The following is a 25,629-nucleotide window of genomic DNA, read 5'->3' as shown; positions in this document are numbered from 1 at the left end:
TGGAAGAGTCCAGAGCTGCGATGACGTGGTAATACTTGGTGTCGTCGGCCGTGACTCCCCGGAGATGGAACCGAGCCTCGATGTGCTGGAACCACGGTTCCGGATGATGTGGCCAAAACTCCGGTAATTTGACCGCTGCGGCGTACACCACGGGCGCACCGGCCGCCGCGCCACCGGGGATTGTACTGCTGCTGGCTGGTCACCAATGTGGAGGAGGAGAAAGAGAGACGGACGCAGGAGTCGAGTCGCTTTCTTTTATTTCCTCCAACCGTCTGACAGTTCACCTGTCAAGAACCAACCCCCAGTGTCACCGCACTTCCCCTTATAACCCCTCCCCACTACCAACACCACCTACGTCACCGACACACCCACTACATTCTGTTTGGGAGAACCTCCCCCTCAGGTGCACACCACAATGTATATATATATATATATATATATATATATATATATATATATATATATATATATATATATATATATATATATATATATATATATATATATATATATATGTTAGAAGTGTAATAATCATCAGGGTACATTATTTCACTGTTTATGGAAATTTTGGAGCTCAGTGTTAAAGTATATCTCTCAAATCAAAGTTTGATATACCGCAGAAGCACTTTGTCAAACCATCAACACTCCGTTGAGAATGATACAATTTATTTGGATAACGTGAACATACATGTTTCCTCTGTACAATTAAATACATTTGATTCTAATATTCTTGGTCTACATTATAAGTGTATCAACCATCAGGGTTCATTATTTCACTGTTTATGGAAATTTTGGAGCTCAGTGTTAAAGTATATCTCTCAAATCACAACTTCCCCTGTACCTCTTTGTCTTAAGTTCTGTATTTTAGGCATTTGTCCGGAGGACTGTTATTTATCTTGCAAAGAAAGGAAAATGGTTGATCTTTGTTCACTCCAGGCCAAACGCTGTACTACATCATGTTGGGAGAATGTTGTTGCCCCTCTTTTAACCACTGGTTGAATAAGTTAACATCGAGTTAGGCTGTGGAGAAGCTGACCTATATTGGTAGAATTCTGACTTTTATGATATTGGGAAGATATTTCTGGAGCTGTTGAAGGGAGGTGATCTGGAGGAGGCATTGGGAGAATGAGAAATGTTTTCATTTGTTTGTGGGAGTGTATGATGTAACCTATATTAAGAATATTATTAATATTAATCGATTTTTATTGTTAATAGTTTAGACGATTATTTTTATTTAGGCTTTTTTGTGCTCAGTAATTTGTTGACTAATTAGTTTAATTTATCTTGATTAGGACATTTAATTGTGTTATTATTATTGTTATTATTATTTTTATTATTATTATTATTATTATTATTGTAAAAATGGGATTGTTGTATGAATATAAAAACCAATAAAGATATGTTTAAAAAAGAAAAGTGAAATCGAACATTTCACCAGTTGGTTTTTTTTTCCCCCCAAACAAATATGGCATCCCATCATGTTATCTGTGACATATGTGACTTCCCAAATACACCAAAGAATGCTACTGTCACATGAGACATGATTTCATTTTTTCTGCTCTGTGTTGTTCTGTGGAAGTTGTTGTTCCACGCGTGGCTCCTCGTCATTCGGCTTCTCCCACAGAAACTCCAGAGAACTCTGCTGCATCTTGGAGCTGAAGACGCTGTCAAAGTGCCGACTCTGCTCCTCGCTGAACAGCGTCTTCCAGTCTCCAATCTCACCTGCAATGTGTGAAAAGAAATATTGTAAGAAGACTCACGTCTATAGTTTCATTTAAATCTTAAGAAGTTATTGCTAAATTAAATGAAGAATTATTTTATCCACACAATTGGGATTTAGAATTCATGTGTTGAGTGAAAGTGTAGATATTAAAAGAACAATGTGGCATTGGCCAAATGTGGATGATTACTGCAGGATCTTACAAAAAAGTTAAAACTTTGCATGAGCTAAAATGCATTATAAATGTATATATATATATTAAAAAGTTCAAGAGAAACACAATTACATCCAGGATACATTGTAGTGCAGTGGTTAGCATTCTCCACTCACAGCTGCAGGGTTTCAGTACTGGCCCGTGTGTGTGTGTGTGTGTGTGTGTGTGTGTGTGTGTGTGTGTGTGTGTGTGTGTGTGCAAGTCTCTCCAGGGTGAATCCTGCCTTCGTCCATCGTAAGCTGGGATTCGCTTAGCCTGAACAAGAATTTTTTTTTTTCAGCAGGAAGAAGCTCTCGTTTAAGATCTCTTTTACAATGGTGATGTAATTGTGTAAGCTGTTCTCTTTTTTGTTTTTCTTCACCAAATTGACCCATCGGTACTCGTCCATAAAGGATGGGAGCTGGAAGGTCTTGCTCTTTCAGAGGAAACCCATGCTCACACAGCGAGGAGATGCTAAATCCACACAGAAAGGACACAGCCAGGATTTGAACCTTCTTGCTATGAGGCGATTGGAGCACTAACCACTGCACCACATATGTGCAGACATGTGCACTATTAATGTGAATTATTATTCTCCTCTGTGTTTGTTTTGATTTATTTGGGAATCAGTTTTACAGGAGAGAAGCTGCCAATTTAGATAATAAGCTGGTATCTTATTGTTTATAAGATACCAGCTTATTATCTAAATGTTTATCAATTTGTGCATAATTTTAAATGAACAGTAGATTTTTTTTAGTTTTTTCATAGAATGTTCTGAAAGCATTGTTAATTTCTTGAGTGATTAACCTTTTCTCATGAAGGAGCCCTTGCTGTGATCCATTATTTCTTGAGGGACGAGGGTATAGTTGATCATCTTATTGTCTTTCATGCTTTTGAAGCTGCAGTGTTTCACACAGTGATCGATCTCCTCCTTCCCCAGGGGGCGCTGTAGGAACAAGCTCACTTTCTTTATCGTGCCATGTGGGTCCTGGTAGCAAGAAGGAGACAAAAAAAAAGCACCTCAAAATCCATGAAAGAATGAACCAATCGATAAAGTTACAAGACTGCATCAATACACAGACAATTAAGTGTGAGCAGCTTCCTTAAAGTGTAAATGTCACCTCTGGTGTCACAGCTTAAATTAAAGAAGTGACTGAGGTCAACATTTCCACACAGTCAACTTCCACTTTGTGTCACAAACCCACAATTGGGGAATAAAATAAACAAGTCTTTCATAAGACATTGTTTATTTTAAGAATGGCCTTAGTGCAAACAGTGATAAACAATATTTCCACTTTACCAACGACATTTCCTCATAGGTGACGTGGAGCAGGTTTTCAACAGCTTTTGTCTGGGTCCAGCCAATAACGTGGTCAAACCATGAGCCAAAGTTCACTGAAGCAACAAACAAACCAACAGATGAATGAATTCACATCCCAGCCGGTGCATTCAAATGTCATTGAAGAGTAATACCCACGTGTGCCCTCCAGGAATCCATCCAAAAACTCTGGAAATGAACCAGCGTCGGGCAGAAAGTTGGCCATTTGATGGAAGTGGTAAAAAGACACCGCCACATCTTTGGGGTTTCTGCTCACATAGATGACCTGAGGGAACAAGGAGGGTCAGAACTACTGCAGCGCTGTTGTTCGGCTGTTTCCCACCAAAGAAGTGCTTGCAAATCCACTAAAAAAGCCTTTATTATTTATTGCCACTTCCAATGGTCACAGAACACATCACAACAATGTTGCTCTAACTTTATTGATACTTTTCTTTGTACATTTCGTGTGTGCGTGTGTGTGTGTGTGTGTGTGTGTGTGTGTGTGTGTGTGTGTGTGTGTGTGTGTGTGTGTGTGTGTGTGTGTGTGTGTGTGTGTGTGTGTGTGTGTGTGTGTGTGTGTGTGTGTGTGAGCGAGTGAGCGAGCGAGCGAGTGAGTGAGTGAGACAAACAAGGTTCAATGCTAAAGCAGAGGTTTTCAAACGAATGGCTCCTGTGACAAAACTGGTGACCCAAGGGGTGAAATATTTTGCGATATTATGTTAAAAAATACTTGCAGTTCCTGATGTATTGATAGTGGGGAACACAGTGTTCTCAGAAGAATAGAAAATACAACATTTAGATGTTGAAAGCGAGCGACCTCATCGCAGCAGTGCTGTTGGAATGTTTGTGAACTAAAATTGACACAAGTCATGGTGAGTTGACAGAATAACAATGTGTTTCTTCATGATGCATTATCTCATGAGGAACAACTATGTCAAGCGAAGGCAGACCAGTGCCCTGCAGGTGGTAACCAGACGGGGGTTCCCTGACAGTCCTGATCTGATCCTCTATCTCAGGGCTCTGCAACCTGTATGACCAAGAGAGCCATTTTGGGACTTTCCTCCAAATCAAGTGTAACTGGAGCCACGGAACATGTTGAACCTTTAAGGTGAGGCAGACGCAGCTTCTAAAGTTACATATATATTTGTGATATACGTACTTTTAGTTTCAATTCACAATAGTGAACATTTCATTGCATTTGACCTGTTTTTGCAAGCCCGCCCCTCCCTACACGCAGAACACGCGCTGTGCGTAGGGCCCCGCGATCCATGGGGGCCCCATTTTGCGCAAGTGAATTGAATTTCCCTCGGGATCAATAAAGTATCATCATTCTCTGCAAATGCGCAAAGGATGCGCGTGCATTTTGCCAAGAGGCGCGTAGAACACCGCCACCAAGTCAGCCCGAGGCAGGAGAGAGAGAGAGAGAGAGAGAGAGAGAGAGAGAGAGAGAGAGAGAGAGAGAGAGAGAGAGAGAGAGAGAAAAAGAGACGAAAGCGCGAAGCATCACCATCTGACCAATCAGCGGTCAGACGGGCCGGCAGGCAGTTGTTTACAGGTAGAGAGTAGAGAGAGAGAGATGGCTTCCAAACGTCAATACAATAATAATAGCAATAATAATAATAATTATTATTATTATTATGTTATTGGAAGGGGGCCCCCAAAATAAAATCCTGCTTAGGGCCCCCACTTGGCCAGGGGCGGCCCTGTGTTTTTGTACCTGATTTTAGCACTTTGGCTCCTCGTCAGCATTTTTGGAGACAATCCTGACATTTTAGCTGCTTTAACCATTTTTGGCTCTTTTGGAAATTTTGCATGTTTTTTTTTTTTTTTTTTGTCCCTTTTTCATTTTTTTTATATACATATTCTAGTCATTTCAGTTTATTTAAGCCATTTTATATATTTTTTTCCTTGTGTTTTCCCCCATTTTGCTTGTACCTTCTTTTATTAATCCCCTTTCAACAAAAAATTCCTTTTTTTTTTATTCCTTTTGAATTATGTTGTGTGCCAATACAACAAAATTTGAATGTTTATTCATGTGTAGTTTTCTGAAGGCTTCATGGAGCCACTACAGAGGATCTCAAGAGCCACATGTGGCTCCAGAGCGGCAGGTTGCAGACCCCTGCTCTATCTGGAAGAAGCAGAACTCCTTTAGCCTGATGATGCTGAGATAAGCTGCCAAAACCAACTGCAGGGAAACGAGAAATGTTTAAGTAACAGCGTCTTCCTCATGGGTTTTTATTGTTTCATTGTTCCAACGACAAGATCACAGTGCAGCTGAAACACTTGAGTAATCTGACCTTAGCTTTGGAGTCCTGGATGGCGGTGTGCAGCAGGTGATAAGGTAAGTGTGTTGTAATGAGGCGAGGTGCAGTGGACTGGGCTTCCAGCACTGCAGCACAGTAGTACTGCTCCAGCCAAGGAGCCCGGGTCCAGTTTGGGACAGTCCAACACAAGTGAGGGTCTCCTCTGCTGCAGACCAGAGTCACAAGTTCCTGCATCCATGTGGTGCCTGATGAGGAGAATACAAAACATGTCGGTCTGACTTTCCTCAATTCCACTTCCAATTCAAAAATGAGTCATCAGGAAAACAGCAGATGGTGTATTATCTTACCTGACTTTGGATAAGAAACAATGAGAATGTCGGTGTCCTGGAAATGAAACTGGACTGCCAGCTGTAAGGAGTCCTGTGTGTGCAGGTGTCCAGGAAAAGAAATGCCATGAAACGTCTCTGTGACGTCCAACCTGGACATATTGAACTCCGTCAACCTTTTCTTTAACCACCTTATGAATCCTCTAATTTTCTTTTGATTTGTTTTTAATGTGGCTTTGTCTGCGCCTCGCTCTCCCTCTCTGGTCGGAGCTGCTTCTGTCTCTGTGAGAGGATGAAGTAAAGACTGCATGCAACAGGAGCCACAAAGAGGAAATAACCTCTCAGTGACATGCACAACTCTTTCCCTCGAGTCAGACAGTGGGTGTAACCGGCAACACAAAGAGATGGATGTCTGTGATGGAAAGAACAGATCATGTTGCAATGGTGATGTGCAAAGATGTTTCCAGCATGAAAAAACCCCCAAACTGACTGGAGAACACTGGGGAAATGTAATCAGCACCTCTTCTGTTACAGCCAGTGTCAATATAAGAATGATCAGAGATGGGGTTTGATGTTATTGGGCTCAACAGTCCAGAGGAGTGGAAGAGAGTTGACGAGTGCAGTGCAGGCAGAGAGAGACGAGAGACGGTGTCCAGAGTGATTAAAGGGTTCCAGCCTGGTTAAAGAAGGTCGACCGCATGATGCCAAATGTGTGCATTGGTGCAGTTTTTGATTGTAAAGTGGTGTTTCCCATACAGTCGTGCACACAGACAGACAAGCACGCATGCATGACAGTAGTGAGCGAGATCCCCCCCCCCCCTTGTAACAGTGCATATAAGTCATCAGTGACAATAAAACCAAAAACTGTAGTCCCACTGTTACAGACACTTCCTTTCTGCTTAATGAGTTCTATGCTTGGTATCTCGAAAGAGATAATGGAGATTCTGCTACTAAACTGATGCTCCCCCCTGACCATCACTCACTTACCTTCACTCTGGCCGAGGTCCACTCCATGTTCAGCCGTACCAACGCTCACAAAGTTGCCGGGCCAGACGCCATCCCAGGGCAAGTGCCTATGCAGCTTGCACCAGTTTTTACAGACATTTTCAACCTGTCTCTTGCCCAAATGCCTAAAAACAACATCAATTATGCCGGTACCAAAACATCACAGCCCAAGTACACTGAATGACTATGGCCCCATAGCACCCACACCACTCGGGATGAAGAGCTTTGAGGGGCTCCTCCTAGCAAGACTGAAGGCTACTATGCCGCCGGGCCTGGACCCCCACCAGTTTGCCTACTGTAACAACAGGAGCACAGAGGACACTATCTCCCTGGCCCTTCACAACGTTCTGACACATCTGGATAATAATAACACATATGTCAGGATGCTGTTTGTTGATTTTAGCTCGGCATTTAACGTCATTCCATCGAGGCTAATCAACAAACTCCTCGACCTCAGCATCAATCCAGCTCTGTGTAACTGGATCATGGACTTTTTAACAAACAGACCACAGCACGTTCGTATATACAACCACTGTACCAAGACTCTTCAAACCAACGCTGGAGTCCCACAGGGATGTGTTCTAAGCCCTTTTCTCTACTCTCTCTTCACTCACGACTGCAGACCAGTGTCCCCCTCTAACTCCATCATCGGGTTTGCAGACGACACCACACTGATAGGCCTCATCCACAACAATGATGAAACAGCCTACAGAGAGGAGATCCACCATCTGTCCACCTGGTGTCTGAAAACAACCTGCACCTCAACACCAAACACCAAAGAACTCATAGTGGACTTCAGGAGGAGTAGAGAGGGAGAACACAATCCCATTTACATCAATGGGATGATGGTCAAGCGGGTCTCCAGCTTCTTATTCCTAGGAACCCACATATCTGAGGATTTGTCCTGGACCATCAACACCTCATCCAGAAGGAACACCAGCACCTTTTCTTCTTGAGGATCCTCAGAAGAACCACATGCCCCCTGCTGTGATGTTACACTTCTATTGCCTTTCTGGTTAGATGCTAATCTGCATCCGTTGCATTTGTAATGACAATAAAGTTGAATCTAATCTAATCTAATCTAATCTAATCTATTCTAATCTAATCTAACCTAATCTAATCTAATCTAATCTAATGTTGGTGTGGATTAAGTACTGATGCATAGTAGTGGCCTTACATTGGATTCGGATTGTGTTCTTACTGTAGGACATAATGCAGGGCTTGGCGGGGGGTGGGGGGGTGGGGGGGGGGGGGGGGGGGTGTGGGGGTGTGGGGGGGGGGGGGGGTGTGGTGGGGGTTTAACTGCTGGCCCTGACTAAAACAGCGCTGCACGCTACTGTGAATACTTTAACATGAGTTGGACGTCTGTTGTATTTGAGCACTTTCTCTCTGCGACTCAAATTTTTTATAACACATTTTCAAGATGACAATGTGTCAGTCTTTCTGTCTCTGGTCCTCCAGGATAGCTGGAGCTTTGCTTTTGAGTCCAGTACAGTATCTCCATTGTAGAAGTTGTTCCTGCACCAGGACCATTCATTTCAATGAATGGTCAATTACCACAGAGCATCTCAACTGACCAGTAAAACTGTATTTTACTGGTGAAATTTCAATAAAAAAATGTGAAAAAAAAAGAATTATTTAAATGAATGGGACATCTTGAGCTTTGGGAAATGTTGACAGAGACCAAGTTTTATGAATACGATGGCAGTGATCTAATTGGACCGCTTGTGCTGATACCTTCATTGTAGGTTATATTGCTGCACACATACGCATGCATACGTACATTTTGACTTAGATATGTTGCACCTAAAATATTGTTTTCTACAACATGACATGAAAAGAATAAACAGGACAAACAGTTGCTGCAGTATTTCCAGGAGACACACTGCACAGAAAAGTATTAGACACTTTATTCTGCTTTGTCCGGCAGTCAGGAGTTAGAATATTGAGGGGAAAAGGCATGTACCAGTCTGTCAGGATACGCTGGTGTTGTCCCACACTTTACTGTCTGTTTGAATCATTTCACATTTCACATTTCATGCTCTGAACCAAACCTGAACTGAAACCTAAAGAGTGGCATAGTTGGATAAAGGTTAAAGCTGTGTTCTTCTACACTCCTTAAAAAAAGCTTTGAAACATTATTTTAGTCAATTATTTCTCTTCTTTAATAGTACTACTTGGCGTTGTATAATGTATCAGTGGAAAGCTTGATTAGTTACATTTACAACAAGGTATCACTTGTGTTGGGATTTATGGTTGGTTATTAGCAGTAAATACTGTAAATAAGGGTTAGGGTGTTCCTGCTTGAAAATTATATTACTGTTGTGGTGTGCACCTGAGGGGGAGGTTCTCCCAAACAGAATGTAGTGGGTGTGTCGGTGACGTAGGTGATGTTGGTAGTGGGGAGGGGTTATAAGGGGAAGTGCGGTGACACCGGGGGTTGGTTCTTGACAGGTGAACTGTCAGACGGTTGGAGGAAATAAAAGAAAAGCGACTCGACTCCTTCGTCCGTCTCTCTTTCTCCGCCTCCACATTGGTGACCCTGACAAAGGTACATGTCGACCGAAGCCAGCAGCAGTATAATCCCCGGTGGCGCGGCGGCCGGTGCGCCCGTGGTGTATGCCGCAGCGGTCAAATTACCGGAGTTTTGGCCACATCATCCGGAACCGTGGTTCCAGCACATCGAGGCTCGGTTCCACCTCCGGGGAGTCACGGCCGACGACACCAAGTATTACCACGTCGTCGCAGCTCCGGGACCCGCCGAGTGACGGGGCTGCTCCGGGACCCGATGGGGCTGCTCCGGGACCCGATGGGGATGCTTCAGGACCCGATGGGGCTGCTCCGGGACCCGATGGGGCTGCTTCAGGACCCGCCGAGTGACGGGGCTGCTCCGGGACCCGATGGGGCTGCTCCGGGACCCGATGGGGCTGCTTCGGGATCCGATGGGGCTGCTTCAGGACCCGCCGGCGCAAGGGAAGTACGCCGCCCTCAAGACTCTGCTCCTGCGGCTGTTCCAGATTTCCAACGCCGAGCGAGCCGAGCGTCTCCTGTCTCTCAACGGCTTGGGAGACAGTAAACCAACGGAGCTGATGGAGAACATGTTGGCGCTGCGGGGATCGTGGGACGCGGAGTTCCTGTTCATCCACCTGTTTCTGCGTCAACTCCCAGCTCCAGTACGCATGGCGCTGGCGAGTTCTCCACTCGTGAGCACGAAGGACTATCGGGGACTGGAAGAGGCAGACCAGCTCCTGCTGGCGTCACGGCAGTACGGAGTGCATGCAGTCCTGCCGGAGCCACCGGAACACCTGCCGGAGGAGGAAGCACAGTTTGTGGTCGGGACGATCACGGATCGGCGCAGGAATGACGGCCAGCTGTGTTTTTACCACCGGCGGTTCGGGAGCAGAGCCAAGCGCTGCACGCCGCCCTGCTCCTTGTCTGTGCAGGGAAACGCCAGACCCGGCGCTCGTTAGCAACCATGAGCGCCGGGGACATCGGAACGCTGCTCTTTATTAAAGACACTGTATCCGGGAGGCGCTTCCTCGTGGATACCGGCGCCCAGCGGAGCATCATCCCCGCCTCCTCCACCGACGTCGAGAGTGGCGGTAACGGGCCTCTGGATGCTAATGGGACTTCCATCCGCACATTTGGCACCAGGTTGGTGAATGTGTATTTTAATGGCCGTCAGTTCGGATGGGATTTTGTGATGGCTGCTGTGTCCGTGCCCATCCTGGGAGCAGATTTTTTGTGTGCGCATGGACTCCTGGTGGACATAGTGAATCGCCGCCTGGTGGACGCCGTCTCATTCTCCTCCTCCTCCTGCACTTTGGGGAAAGGAGAGGTGGTGTCCCTCGCTAATATCTTAGCTTCGGGGGAGGTGTACCAGCTCCTGGTGGAGTTTCCTGAACTGACAGTCCCTACGTTTTCAGCAGCCGTAGTCAAACACGGAGTGGAACATTATATCCCCACGGCTGGGCCGCCGGGTTTTGCTCGCCCCCGCCGACTGGATGCGGCAAAGCTGGCGATCGCTAAGGAGGAGTTAGCCACTATGGTGAGACTGGGTATCGTGCGGCGCTCTGACAGCCCGTGGGCGTCACCATTGCATATGGTCCCGAAATCTGATGGGAGTTGGAGGCCTTGTGGGGATTTTCGACGCCTTAATACGGTCACGGCACATGATCGGTACCCTGTTCCGCACATCCAAGACTTTTCCATCCACCTGGCGGGGAAGGTTATGTTTTCCAAGGTGGATCTGGTGAGAGGCTACCACCAGGTACCAGTCCACCCGCAGGATGTAGCCAAAACTGCAGTGATCACACCTTTTGGACTCTTTGAGTTTCTGCGGATGCCATTTGGTCTGAAAGGTGCAGCACAAACGTTCCAGCGCCTGATGGACTCCGTCTTAAGGGGCTTACCTTTCCTATTCATCTACCTGGATGACATCCTGGTGGCCAGCGCCTCGCCCGCGGAGCACCTGCTACACCTGCGTCAGCTGTTTGAAAGACTGCAGGAGCATGGACTGATGGTGAACCCAGCTAAGTGTTGTTTTGGACTCTCAGAGATGGAGTTTCTGGGCCACCATGTGTCAGCACTGGGAGGGGTGCCCTTACCGGCTAAGGGGAAAGCAATCACTGCTTTTCCGCGCCCGAAGACCATCAGGGCACTGCAGGAGTTCCTGGGCATGGTGAACTTTTACAACCGCTTCATCAGACATGCAGCTTAGCTGATGCAGCCTCTCTATGAATCACTGAGGGGCGGAAAGGCCAAGCAGGACGTGGACTGGTCCGCAGAAAGGATCCTGGCTTTTGAAAAGGCCAAGGCTGCGCTCTCCAACACCGCCATGGTGGCCCACCCATCTCCCACGGCACCGGTAGCGCTCACCACCGATGCCTCGGACTACGCAGTGGGGGCGGTATGTGAACAATGGTTGGCTGGAGCCTGGCAGCCTCTGGCGTTTTTCAGTAAACAACTGCGTGACAACGAGAGGAAGTACAGCACGTTGGACAGAGAACTTTTGGCTCTTTTCCTCGCCGTCCGCCATTTTAGGTTCCTGTTGGAAGGTCGGCGGTTTACTGCCTTTGTGGACCACAAGCCCCTCACCTTCGCCATGTCCAAGACCTCGGAGCCATGGTCTGGGCTGCCGCAGCGCCACCTCTCTGCCATTTCAGAGTTCACCACAGACATTCAGCGGGTGGCTGGAAAAAGCAATGCTGTGGCCGACTGCCTCTCCCGGGACACGTGGACTCTGGGCACCTTGGGGTGGACTACACTGCCATGGCCAGCGACCAGCAGGCAGACTGGACTCTGGGCACCTTGGGGTGGACTACACTGCCATGGCCAGCGACCAGCAGGCAGACTGGACTCTGGGCACCTTGGGGTGGACTACACTGCCATGGCCAGCGACCAGCAGGCAGACTGGACTCTGGGCACCTTGGGGTGGACTACACTGCCATGGCCAGCGACCAGCAGGCGGACTCTGACATCCAGGCCTTCGGGACAGCCGCCACAGGTCTACAGCTGCAGGATTTGCTGTTCCACGACGATGGTGCCACACTCCTCTGCGATGTGTCTACAGGTCGGCCCCGCCCCATGGTACCTGCTAGCTGGAGACGGCAGGTTTTAGATGCTGTTCATGCCCTAGTGCATCCAGGCGTGAGAGCATCAGTGAAGCTGGGGGGGCCGGACCTCAAGAAGGACGTCAGGAGCTGGGCAGCCTCCTGTGTGGCGTGTCAGCGGGCCAAGGTACAGCGTCACACCAAAGCCCCCCTTGAGCCGTTCCTGGTCCCAGAAAGGAGGTTTGACCATGTGCATCTGGACTTGGTGGGTCCGCTGCCTCCCTCCCAAGGCTTCACTCACCTCCTCACCACGGTGGACAGGACCACCAGGTGGCCAGAGGTGAGTAAAGCCTCCCTCCCAAGGCTTCACTCACCTCCTCACCATGGTGGACAGGACCACCAGGTGGCCAGAGGTGAGTAAAGCCTCCCTCCTAAGGCTTCACTCACCTCCTCACCATGGTGGACAGGACCAGGAGGTGGCCAGAGGTGAGTAAAGCCTCCCTCCCAAGGCTTCACTCACCTCACCATGGTGGACAGGACCACCAGGTGGCCAGAGGTGAGTAAAGCCTCCCTCCCAAGGCTTCACTCACCTCCTCACCATGGTGGACAGGACCATGAGGTGACCAGAGGTGAGTAAAGCCTCCCTCCCAAGGCTTCACTCACCTCCTCACCATGGTGGACAGGACCACCAGGTGGCCAGAGGGGGTCCCGCTGGCTTCAACAACGTCGGCAGAGGTGGCTCGTGCTTTCATAGCCACCTGGGCGGCACGGTTCGGCACGCCCTTGGACGTCACTTGGGACAGAGGCTCCCAGTTCACCTCCGAGCTGTGGACAGAGGTGGCTAAAGGCCTGGGAGTGCAGCTGCACCGGACCACGGCGTTCAACCCACAGGCCAATGGACTGTGTGAGCGTTTCCATCACACGATGAAGGCCGCGCTCAGAGCCACACTCACAGACAGTAACTGGGCTGACCGACTGCCGTGCGTCATGTTGGGTCTGCGTTCGATCCGAAGGAAGATCTCCAGTCATCGTCTGCAGAGCTGGTGTTGGGGCAGCCACTACGGGTCCCCGGAGAGTTCCTACCAGAGCCATCAGAACCCTGGGGGGTCACAGAGGGACGACCAAGGTTCAACGGGGCAGTCCACACCTTCGACCCGGTTCCAGTTCATCACTGCCTTCCCCGGTCATACGTCCCAAAAAACCTGATGGCAGCCAAATATGTCTTTATCAGGCATGACGCTCACCGTTCCCCACTTCAGCCGCCGTATGACGGCCCCTTTCATGTCCTGGAGGCAGGGAGGAAGAACTTTGTGGTGGACATGGGGGGTAAACGGGTCCGGGTTTCACTGGACCGCCTGAAGCCGGCCCACACCATGCCGGAGCAGCCGGCGGAGGTGGCACAGCCCCCAAGACGTGGGCGCCCCCCCAAGTCGTCAGCTGCCACAGCGCCTGCACCTGCAGTGACCCCGGTGCCGGTACCTGCACCTCCTCCTGCACCTCCTCTTGTGGTGGTGCAACGCAGCCGATATGGTCGGCTGTGCAGACCTCCCAAGTGGGACTAAAGAAGAAAAAAAAAAAACCTTGTAGTACTACCATTCTGATTGTTCCGGGGGGGGGGGGGGCTGTGTGGTGTGCACCTGAGGGGGAGGTTCTCCCAAACAGAATGGAGTGGGTGTGTCGGTCACGTGGTGTTGTGTTGATAGTGGGAGGAGTTATAAGGGGAAGTGCGGTGACACAAGGGGGTTGGTTCTTGACAGGTGAACTGTCAGACGGTTGGAGGAAATAAAAGAAAGCGACTAGACTCCTTCGTCCGTCTCCTCTTTCTCCACCTCCCCACTGTCTAGATAGAGCTGCTCAGGGTGGTTAAATCTGGAAAATTCAATTCAATTCAACTTTATTTATCTAGCACCAAATACAACACAGTCATTCCTCTGTACTTTTAACAGAAAAAATAGAAAAGCCCAACAAATCCACATGAGCAGCAGGTTTATTTACAACTGTAGAAAGAAAAACTCTCTTTAACAGGAAGAACCTTTGTAGAAACCAGAGTCAGAGGTGGAGGAGAGGAGAGGAGAGGAGGAGAGGAGAGGAGAGGAGAGGAGAGGGAAGACAGAGAGATAGATTGAGAGGATAGAGGAGAGGAGAGGAGAGGAGAGGAGAGGAGAGGAGAGGAGAGGAGAGGAGAGGGCAGACAGATAGATAGATTGAGAGGATAGAGGAGATGAGAGGAGAGGAGAGAAGAGAAGAGGAGAGGAGAGGAGAGGAGAGGAGAGGAGAGGAGAGTGAAGACAGAGACATAGACTGGGTGGGGAGATACAAACCTTGATTCAGGTAATTGGCAAGAAACAGACCCTGGTCTGGGTAGAGCGAGAGGCAGAGAGAGAGGTAGAGAAAGAGGTAGAGCGAGAGGTAGAGCGAGAGGTAGAGTGAGAGGCAGTGCGAGAGGTAGAGTGAGAGGTAGAGTGAGAGGTAGAGCGAGAGGTAGAGTGAGAGGTAGAGCGAGAGGCAGAGAGAGGGGTAGAGAAAGAGGTGGAGCGAGAGGTAGAGTGAGAGGTAGTGCAAGAGGTAGAGTGAGCGGTAGAGTGAGAGGTAGAGCGAGAGGCAGAGAGAGAGGTAGAGAAAGAGGTAGAGTGAGAGGTAGAGCGAGAGGTAGAGTGAGAGGTAGAGTGAGAGGTAGAGCGAGAGGCAGAGAGAGAGGTAGAGAAAGAGGTAGAGTGAGAGGTAGAGCGAGAGGTAGAGTGAGAGGTAGTGCGAGAGGTAGAGTGAGAGGTAGAGTGAGAGGTAGAGTGAGAGGTAGTGCGAGAGGTAGAGTGAGAGGTAGTGCGAGAGGTAGAGTGAGAGGTAGAGTGAGAGGTAGAGTGAGAGGTAGAGCGAGAGGTAGAGTGAGAGGTAGAGCGAGAGGTAGAGTGAGAGGTAGTGCGAGAGGTAGAGTGAGAGGTAGAGTGAGAGGTAGTGCGAGAGGTAGAGTGAGAGGTAGAGTGAGAGGTAGAGCGAGAGGTAGAGTGAGAGGTATAGAACTCTTGTGGACCCCTCTGACCTGGGGGGGTGGGGGGATCATCTCTGCACTCTCCATCTGGTGCCTTCTGGGTTGGGGCGTGGCTCTCCGGGGGGGTTTGTCGGGGGCTGCCGGGTGCCGGAATGGCGGCTTCTGCCCCGAGGTGGGCCAGAAGCCCCCCTCCCCCCACAAGAGTTCCAACCACACCCAGTGGACAAACCACACACACACACACACACACACATACACACACACACACACACACACACACACACACACACACACACACACACACACACACACACACACACACACACACACACACTGTCATGATCCTGCCTTCTCTCCTCCCCTCCTGTGTTCCCCTTAGCTCCGCCCCTGTACTCTCCTGCTTCCTCCTCCCTGATCACAGCTGTCTGTCGTTGTCATTAGTGTGTATTTAGTTCCCTCTCTTCCAGCGTCTGTTTCCAGTTCGTCTGAGTTCCTACACCATTCGTACCCGCCTTTTTCCCTCGTGTTGCCTTCGTGTGTTTTTGACCTTCTGCCTGCCTGCCCGACCTCGCCTCCTGGATTTCCTCCTCCATTGCCTGCTTCTGATCTTGGACTGCCTGACTTTGCTTCTGCTGTGTTTTTTGAGAATAAAACACTTTTGAACTGAGCTTCTTGTCTGCCGTGCAATTGAGTTCACAAACCCTGGTGGTACTCCTCATTAATGATATTTGCTGCTGATTTTTCTTGTTTTCTGCTATTGTTCTTTCAAGTATCAAAATCATGTTACTGTTTTTTTTTTTTTTGCTTTTGTTATCATTGTTGTGGTTTCTCCTTTTTTTTTTTTTTTTTTTGCCTACCTGCTAATTTATACTCTTGCTAGAAAATCATGTTACTGTCTAGATAGAACTGCTCAGGCTGGTTAAATCTAGAAAATCATGTTACTGTCTAGATAGAACTGCTCAGGCTGGTTAAATCTAGAAAATCACGTTACTGTCTAGATAGAGCTGCTCTGGCTGGTTTATTCTAGATCAGGGGTCGGCAACCTGCGGCTCCGGAGCCACATGTGGCTCTTTCCTCCCTCCACCGCGGCTCCTTGAGCCTCTGTCCCACTGCAGTTCATCCCGGAGCGGGGTGGTATGGGAGGTAAGGCAAAGGGTGGTATGGGAGGTAAGGCAAAGGGTGGTATGGGAGGTAAGGCAAAGTGCACCCAGAGCCAATTGCATTGCGCAGTCCCACTACAAAGAGTGGTAAAATGTAGGCGGGCCGTGAACGACGCAGCGATGTAACGTCATTACAACAATAATGACACGAAGAACATAGAATTGCGGCTGCAGGTCATGACAGCGGCTCAACTGGTGTCTGAAGCTGGGAGCTTCCTGTACCTTTGACAGGAAAACCGCTGAGCTGTGGAGCGCCGACAATTCCGGGAGGGTTTATTGCAGACTTGTTGAGTCTTGTTTGAGTGATGGCAAATAATAGTGAATTACACAACAACTACAGGACATTAAAGCCACACCACTCACACTCATGGTTCTAAAAATCCCAGATCGCCCACATATATCTTCCATTTTAATAATGTGTAGCAATAAAGGAGCTGATAGCTGCAATGCATTATGGGAGTTTCTGTTTATGGTGTTTTACATGTAATTATTACAGTTTAGCGCCGTACCTTTAAGCTCGATGATGTTCTAGCCTCTGTAACAGGATGTTCTGATCATGATGTGTTGTAGCCTCTGTAACAGGATGTTCTGATCATGATGTGTTGTAGCCTCTGTAACAGGATGTTCTGATCATGATGTGTTCTAGCCTCTGTAACAGGATGTTCTGATCATGATGTGTTCTAGCCTCTGTAACAGGATGTTCTGATCATGATGTGTTGTAGCCTCTGTAACAGGATGTTCTGATCATGATGTGTTCTAGCCTCTGTAACAGGATGTTCTGATCATGATGTGTTCTAGCCTCTGTAACAGGATGTTCTGATCATGATGTGTTGTAGCCTCTGTAACAGGATGTTCTGATCATGATGTGTTCTAGCCTCTGTAACAGGATGTTCTGATCATGATGTGTTCTAGCCTCTGTAACAGGATGTTCTGATCATGATGTGTTCTAGCCTCTGTAACAGGATGTTCTGATCATGGTGTGTTCTAGCCTCTGTAACAGGATGTTCTGATCATGATGTGTTCTAGCCTCTGTAACAGGATGTTCTGATCATGATGGGTTCTAGCCTCTGTAACAGGATGTTCTGATCATGATGTGTTCTAGCCTCTGTAACAGGATGTTCTGATCATGATGTGTTCTAGCCTCTGTAACAGGATGTTCTGATCAAAAGCAGCACTGAGATCTAGCAGTACAAGAACATAGACCAGGTCTTTGTCTGAAGAGAAGATCATTAGTAACGTTGACCAGAGTCTCTGTGCTCTGAGGAACTCTAAAACCTACTGGAAACACTCTAATCAGTCATTTTGGCTGAAATGGTCACAAAGCTGACTTGAAACCACTTCTTCTAAGATTTTAGAAATAAAGGAAGGTTGGATGTTGGTCTGTAATTTACTAAGACTCCTGGGTCAAGGTGTGTTTTTAACAAGAGGTTTAACAACAGCAACCTTAAAGGCTTGTGGTACATAACCTGTTATTAGAGATAAGTTGATCTAGTATTGGTGTACTAATCATAGGGAAAGTATCTGTAAACAGTCTAGTGGGTATTGGGTCCAGTAAGCAGGTTGTTGGTTTAGATGAAGACACGATTGAGTAGAACTCCAGGACTTGTATAGAGTGAAGCTGGATCACTGGAAGTCAGGCTCCTCTAATGAATGTAAAGATGTGGTTGGTTGATCAGCGACTGCACTGGGCAGTGGGTCTTTAATTTGATCTCTCATAGTTAGAATCTTGTTATAAAAGACATTTACAAAGTCATGACTGCTCAGAGTTAAAGGGATATGAGGTTCAACAGAACTGTGACTTTTTGTTAGTCTGGCTATAGTACTGAAGAGAAATCTAGGATTGTTCTTGTTTTCTGCTATTTAGGAGGAATCGTAGGCGTTTCCTGTTTTATGAAGGGATTTTTTATAGACGAACAAACTTTCTCTCCAGGCTGTTCTAAATACTTCTAACTGAGTTAAGAACCAGTTCTTCTCTAGTTTTCATGCTGATTTCATTAGAGTTCAGATGATCATTAAACCATGGAGCCATCCTCCTCTGACTTGTTGCTTTTATCTTCAAGGTACAACAGAATCAAGTGTGGGGCGAAGTAAGGCTGCTGGTCCATCTACAACCACTCAACCTGAGTAGGGCTGAAGGTGTGGCAGCTGTTTACTGCTGGTCCATCTACAACCAAGTCAACCTGAGTAGGGCTGAAGGTGTGGCAGTTGTTTACTGTTGGTCCATCTACAACCAAGTCAACCTGAGTAGGGCTGAAGGTGTGGCAGCTGTTTACTGCTGGTCCATCTACAACCACTCAACCTGAGTAGGGCTGAAGGTGTGGCAGCTGTTTACTGCTGGTCCATCTACAACCAAGTCAACCTGAGTAGGGCTGAAGGTGTGGCAGCTGTTTACTGCTGGATCCACGATGGTATTGAAGTCAGTATTGGTGGAGAACTTCCCTGAATTGGTTCCAACATTGTCTGATAGATATCTCTTATATTTCAGTGTATTTTCAGGGGCTATAAAGCCAGTTAATGTACATTTGAATATCAGGAAGTGATCTGACAACAGAGGATTGTAGGGAAAAACGTTAATTGATCAATGTCAATACTGTAAGTGAGAACAAGATCAAGTGTGTGATTAAGATAATGAGTAGGTTCAATCACCTTCTGTGAAAATCCACTTGTGTCCAGTAATGAGCTAAATGCCATGTTGAGGCCGTCATTGTCAACATCTACATTAATATTAAAGTGTCCCACTATGATGACTTTATCTGAGCTCAGTACTAAAGTAGAGAGGAAGTCTGAGAGTTCAGACAGAAATTCAGAGTTTGGTCCAGGAGGACGTCCACTATGACAAGTAGAACTGGCTGCTGGGTTTTTCAGTCACAATGCAGAAGATTTAGAGTGAGACGTTAAAGATTTCTGGTTAGTTTTAGGTCTGGGATCAATAAGACGACTAGAGCTATAAATAGATGCTACTCCTCCTCCTCGTCCAGTTTCTCCAGGAAGATGGTGATTAACATGATGGGAGGAGTTTCTTCATTGAGGCTGAGATATTCATCTCTTTTTAACCAGGTTTCAGTGAGGCGCAATTAATCAAATTGTGATCTGTTATTAATCACTTATAAGTAAAGAGTTAGATGATAGTGAAGGAATATTTAACAGTCCACATTTGGTTGTTGTGGGATTTTGTTTACTGATAGGAGCAGTTTTGATTTTTATCAGATTCCTATGTTTACCTCCTCTCTTGTGGGATTCATCTAGTCTTTGGTAAAATGGTAGTGGAACACAAACAGTCTCCACATGAAAGACTTGGATGTTGGAGAGTGAGGAGACGGCAGGAAGAGACTTTAGTTTTGAGAACACAGATGGTGAGGATGTAATTGACAGAGGAGAACAGTAGGGGGTGCTGGTGCTGCCAACAGCAGTCTGAGGAGTCCAGGAGGAAGGACACTGGGGGGGGGGGGGGGGGGGGGGGGGGGGGGGTGTAAACAGTCAGTCTCCAGAGGACCAGTGTACTTTATGTAGGATATTAGCAGCTAATATCTGGCTCCAGATCTGCCGTCTGTCAGGACGGAAGAAAGAGGGACGCTTCCAGAAGAAGTTGAAGTTATCAATGAAATCTACATTGTGATCAATGAGATCTACATTGTGATCAATGAGATCTACATTGTGATCAATGAACGCTACATTGTGATCAATGAGATCTACATTGTGGCTTCTACAGTAAGAAACGTGTTCAGGCTTCAAATGGTGCTGAAGCTGCGCCTCGGCCAAGTGTGTGAATGGGACCAGAGATAAAGACGTTTCCATAGTTACTAAAAACTAAAAAGCTCATTAAAGTCCTTCTTCGTCACTTTGGATGTCGACGGGCCGTATCATTAGAACCTACATGACTAGAACTCAGTGGACCGTCGGGGGAAGTTCCGGAATCTTAGCGAGGATTCTAGGAACGGTTGGTTCAGGAAGACAACGTGTGATCGCTTTGAAGAGATGGAGGTTTCTGTGATGGAATCTACTGTTATTAATGTTGTTGGAGAGAAGAGAGGATGAGGAGCAGCTGGTGGAGGAAGATGAGGAGCAGCTGGTGGAGGAAGATGAGGAGCAGCTGGTGGAGGAAGATGAGCAGCTGGTGGAGGAAGATGAGCAGCTGGTGGAGGAAGATGAGGAGCAGCTGGTGGAGGGAAGATGAGGAGAAGGTGGTGGAGGAAGATGAGGAGAAGGTGATGGATGAAGATGAGTAGAAGGTGGTGGATGAAGATGAGGAGAAGGTGGTGGATGAAGGTGAGGAGCAGGTGGTGGATGAAGATGAGGAGCAGCTGGTGGAGGAAGATGAGGAGCAGCTGGTGGAGGAAGATGAGCAGCTGGTGGAGGAAGATGAGGAGAAGGTGGTGGAGGAAGATGAGGAGAAGGTGATGTATGAAGATGAGGAGAAGGTGGTGGATGAAGGTGAGGAGAAGGTGGTGGAGGAAGATGAGGAGCAGCTGGTGGATGAGATGAGAAGAAGGTGGTGGATGAAGATGGGGAGAAGGTGGTGGATGAAGGTGAGGAGTAGCTGGTGGATGAAGCTGAGGAGCAGCTGGTGGATGAAGATGAGGAGCAGCTGGTGGAGGAAGATGAGGAGCAGCTGGTGGATGAAGATGAGGAGAAGGTGGTGGATGAAGATGAGAAGCAGCTGGTGGATGAAGATGGGGAGAAGGTGGTGGATGAAGATGAGGAGAAGGTGGTGGATGAAGATGAGGAGCAGCTGGTGGATGAAGATGAGGAGAAGGTGGATGAAGATGAGGAGCAGGTGGATGAAGATGAGGAGCAGCTGGTGGATGAAGATGAGGAGCAGCTGGGTGGAGGAAGATGAGGAGCAGCTGGTGGAGGAAGATGAGGAGCAGCTGTTGGATGAAGATGAGGAGCATCTGGTGGAGGAAGATGAGGAGCAGCTGGTGGATGAAGATGAGGAGCAGCTGGTGGAGGAAGATGAGGAGCAGCTGGTGGATGAAGATGAGGAGCAGCTGGTGGAGGAAGATGAGGAGCAGCTGGTGGAGGAAGATGAGGAGCAGCTGATGAGGAAGATGAGGAGCAGCTGGTGGATGAAGATGAGGAGCAGCTGGTGGAGGAAGATGAGGAGCAGCTGGTGGAGGAAGATGAGGAGCAGGTGGTGGATGAAGATGAGGAGCAGCTGGTGGAGGAAGATGAGGAGCAGCTGGTGGAGGAAGATGAGCAGCTGGTGGAGGAAGATGAGGAGAAGGTGGTGGAGGAAGATGAGGAGAAGGTGATGGATGAAGATGAGTAGAAGGTGGTGGATGAAGATGAGGAGAAGGTGGTGGATGAAGGTGAGGAGCAGGTGGTGGATGAGATGAGGAGAAGGTGGTGGAGGAAGATGAGGAGCAGCTGGTGGAGGAAGATGGGGAGAAGGTGGTGGATGAAGGTGAGGAGTAGCTGGTGGATGAAGCTGAGGAGCAGCTGGTGGATGAAGATGAGGAGCAGCTGGTGGAGGAAGATGAGGAGCAGCTGGTGGATGAAGATGAGGAGAAGGTGGTGGATGAAGATGAGAAGCAGCTGGTGGATGAAGATGGGGAGAAGGTGGTGGATGAAGATGAGGAGAAGGTGGTGGATGAAGATGAGGAGCAGCTGGTGGATGAAGATGAGGAGAAGGTGGATGAAGTTGAGGAGCAGGTGGATGAAGATGAGGAGCAGCTGGTGGATGAAGATGATGAGCAGCTGGTGGAGGAAGATGAGGAGCAGCTGGTGGAGGAAGATGAGGAGCAGCTGTTGGATGAAGATGAGGAGCATCTGGTGGAGGAAGATGAGGAGCAGCTGGTGGATGAAGATGAGGAGCAGCTGGTGGAGGAAGATGAGGAGCAGCTGGTGGATGAAGATGAGGAGCAGCTGGTGGAGGAAGATGAGGAGCAGCTGGTGGAGGAAGATGAGGAGCAGCTGGTGGATGAAGATGAGGAGCAGCTGGTGGAGGAAGATGAGGAGCAGCTGGTGGAGGAAGATGAGGAGCAGCTGGTGGATGAAGATGAGGAGCAGCTGGTGGAGGAAGATGAGGAGCAGCTGGTGGAGGAAGATGAGGAGAAGGTGATGGATGAAGATGAGGAGAAGGTGGTGGATGAAGGTGAGGAGAAGGTGGTGGAGGAAGATGAGGAGCAGCTAGTGGATGAAGATAAGAAGAAGGTGGTGGAGGAAGATGAGGAGCAGCTGGTGGAGGAAGATGAGGAGCAGCTGGTGATGAAGATGAGGAGAAGGTGGATGAAGATGAGGAGAAGGTGGATGAAGATGAGGAGAAGGAAGTGATGAAGATGAGGAGCAGGTGGTGGATGAAGATGAGGAGAAGGTGGTGGATGAAGATGAGGAGCAGCTGGTGGATGAAGATGAGGAGAAGGTGGATGAAGATGAGGAGCAGCTGATGGATGAAGATGAGGAGCAGCTGGTGGATGAAGATGAGGAGCAGCTGGTGGAGGAAGATGAGGAGAAGGTGGTGGATGAAGATGAGGAGAAGGTGGTGGATGAAGATGAGGAGCAGGTGGATTAAGATGAGGAGAAGGTGGATGAAGATGAGGAGCAGGTGGATGAAGATGAGGAGCAGCTGGTGGATGAAGATGAGGAGCAGGTGGTGGATGAAGATGAGGAGCAGGTGGTGGATGAAGATGAGGAGAAGGTGGATGAAGATGAGGAGAAGGTGGTGGATTAAGATGAGGAGAAGGTGGATGAAGATGAGGAGCAGGTGGATGAAGATGAGGAGCAGCTGGTGGATGAAGATGAGGAGCAGCTGGTGGATGAAGATGAGGAGCAGGTGGTGGATGAAGATGAGGAGCAGCTGGTGGATGAAGATGAGGAGAAGGTGGATGAAGATGAGGAGCAGGTGGATGAAGATGAGGAGAAGGTGGTGGATGACGATGAGGAGAAGGTGGTGGATGAATATGAGGAGCAGGTGGTGGATGAAGATGAGGAGAAGGTGGATGAAGATGAGGAGAAGGTGGTGGATGAAGATGAGGAGAAGGTGGTGGATGAAGATGAGGAGCAGGTGGTGGATGAAGATGAGGAGAAGGTGGTGGATGAAGATGCGGAGAAGGTGGTGGATGAAGATGAGGAGAAGGTGGTGGATGAAGATGAGGAGAAGGTGGTGGATGAAGATGCGGAGAAGGTGGTGGATGAAGATGAGGAGAAGGTGGTGGATGAAGATGAGGAGCAGCTGGTGGATGAAGATGAGGAGAAGGTGGTGGATGAAGATGAGAAGCAGCTGGTGGATGAAGATGAGAAGAAGGTGGTGGATGAAGATGAGGAGAAGGTGGTGGATGAAGATGAGAAGCAGCTGGTGGATGAAGATGAGGAGAAGGTGGATGAAGATGAGGAGAAGGTGGTGGATGAAGATGAGGAGAAGCTGGTGGATGAAGATGAGGAGCTGCTGGTGGATGAAGATGAGGAGAAGGTGGTGGATGAAGATGCGGAGAAGGTGGTGGATGAAGATGAGGAGAAGGTGGTGGATGAAGATGAGAAGCAGCTGGTGGATGAAGATGAGAAGAAGGTGGTGGATGAAGATGAGGTGAAGGTGGTGGATGAAGATGAGGAGAAGGTGGTGGATGAAGATGAGGAGAAGGTGGTGGATGAAGATGAGGAGCAGATGGTGGATGAAGATGAGGAGAAGGTGGTGGATGAAGATGAGGAGAAGGTGGTGGATGAAGATGAGGAGCAGCTGGTGGATGAAGATGAGGAGAAGGTGGATGAAGATGAGGAGAAGGTGGTGGATGAAGATGAGGAGCAGGTGGTGGATGAAGATGAGGAGAAGGTGGTGGATGAAGATGAGGAGCAGGTGGTGGATGAAGATGAGGAGAAGGTGGTGGATGAAGATGCGGAGAAGGTGGTGGATGAAGATGAGGAGAAGGTGGTGGATGAAGATGAGGAGAAGGTGGTGGATGAAGATGCGGAGAAGGTGGTGGATGAAGATGAGGAGAAGGTGGTGGATGAAGATGAGGAGCAGCTGGTGGATGAAGATGAGGAGAAGGTGGTGGATGAAGATGAGAAGCAGCTGGTGGATGAAGATGAGAAGAAGGTGGTGGATGAAGATGAGGAGAAGGTGGTGGATGAAGATGAGAAGCAGCTGGTGGATGAAGATGAGGAGAAGGTGGATGAAGATGAGGAGAAGGTGGTGGATGAAGATGAGGAGAAGCTGGTGGATGAAGATGAGGAGCTGCTGGTGGATGAAGATGAGGTGAAGGTGGTGGATGAAGATGAGGAGAAGGTGGTGGATGAAGATGAGGAGAAGGTGGTGGATGAAGATGAGGAGCAGATGGTGGATGAAGATGAGGAGAAGGTGGTGGATGAAGATGAGGAGCAGCTGGTGGATGAAGATGAGGAGAAGGTGGATGAAGATGAGGAGAAGGTGGTGGATGAAGATGAGGAGCAGGTGGTGGATGAAGATGAGGAGAAGGTGGTGGATGAAGATGAGGAGAAGGTGGTGGATGAAGATGAGAAGGTGGTGGATGAAGATGAGGAGCAGCTGGTGGAGGAAGATGAGGAGAAGGTGGTGGGTGAAGATGAGGAGAAGGTGGTGGATGAAGATGAGGAGAAGGTGGTGGATGAAGATGAGGAGCTGCTGGTGGATGAAGATGAGGTGAAGGTGGTGGATGAAGATGAGGAGAAGGTGGATGAAGATGAGGAGAAGGTGGTGGATGAAGATGAGGAGCAGGTGGTGGATGAAGATGAGGAGAAGGTGGTGGATGAAGATGAGGAGAAGGTGGTGGATGAAGATGAGAAGGTGGTGGATGAAGATGAGGAGCAGCTGGTGGAGGAAGATGAGGAGAAGGTGGTGGGTGAAGATGAGGAGAAGGTGGTGGATGAAGATGAGGAGAAGGTGGTGGATGAAGATGAGGAGCAGGTGGATTAAGATGAGGAGAAGGTGGATGAAGATGAGGAGCAGCTGGTGGATGAAGATGAGGAGCAGGTGGTGGATGAAGATGAGGAGCAGGTGGTGGATGAAGATGAGGAGCAGGTGGATAAAGATGAGGAGAAGGTGGATGAAGATGAGGAGCAGGTGGATGAAGATGAGGAGAAGGTGGATGAAGATGAGGAGAAGGTGGATGAAGATGAGGAGCAGGTGGATGAAGATGAGGAGAAGGTGGATGAAGA

The 25,629-nt window shown here is 48.4% G+C and overlaps 1 protein-coding gene across 1 annotated transcript; it reads right to left on the bottom strand.

Moving 5' to 3' along the window:
* Positions 1 to 1,379: 1,379 nt before the first annotated feature.
* Positions 1,380 to 6,059, bottom strand: sult5a1 (sulfotransferase family 5A, member 1). The gene is made up of 6 exons (XM_080515171.1): positions 5,843 to 6,059; positions 5,529 to 5,740; positions 3,391 to 3,517; positions 3,214 to 3,308; positions 2,721 to 2,901; positions 1,380 to 1,722 (listed from the first exon to the last, which is right to left on the bottom strand). The coding sequence occupies exons 1-6, from the start codon at positions 5,979 to 5,981 to the stop codon at positions 1,547 to 1,549; spliced, it is 930 nt and encodes a 309-aa protein (XP_080371297.1). The 5' UTR covers positions 5,982 to 6,059; the 3' UTR covers positions 1,380 to 1,546.
* Between the last annotated feature and the right edge of the window lie 19,570 nt (positions 6,060 to 25,629).

The sequence above is a fragment of the Blennius ocellaris genome, assembly GCF_963422515.1.
Source record: "Blennius ocellaris genome assembly, chromosome: 19".
Classification (NCBI taxonomy): Eukaryota; Metazoa; Chordata; class Actinopteri; order Blenniiformes; family Blenniidae; genus Blennius; species Blennius ocellaris.
Note: the sequence above shows the minus strand (reverse complement) of the source record. Positions and strands in the feature narration are given on the sequence as shown.

What these genes read in the sequence shown, in the direction of transcription:
- sult5a1 (XM_080515171.1), bottom strand. Translation starts at nt 5,981, where the DNA reads ATGTCCAGGTTGGACGTCACAGAGACGTTTCATGGCATTTCTTTTCCT. An exon ending in CCTATGAGGAAATGTCGTTG is followed by an intron (nt 2,902 to 3,213) that starts GTAAAGTGGAAA and finishes TCTTGCTACCAG; the next exon opens with GACCCACATGGCACGATAAA. An exon ending in GGGCTCCTTCATGAGAAAAG is followed by an intron (nt 1,723 to 2,720) that starts GTTAATCACTCA and finishes CACACATTGCAG; the next exon opens with GTGAGATTGGAGACTGGAAG.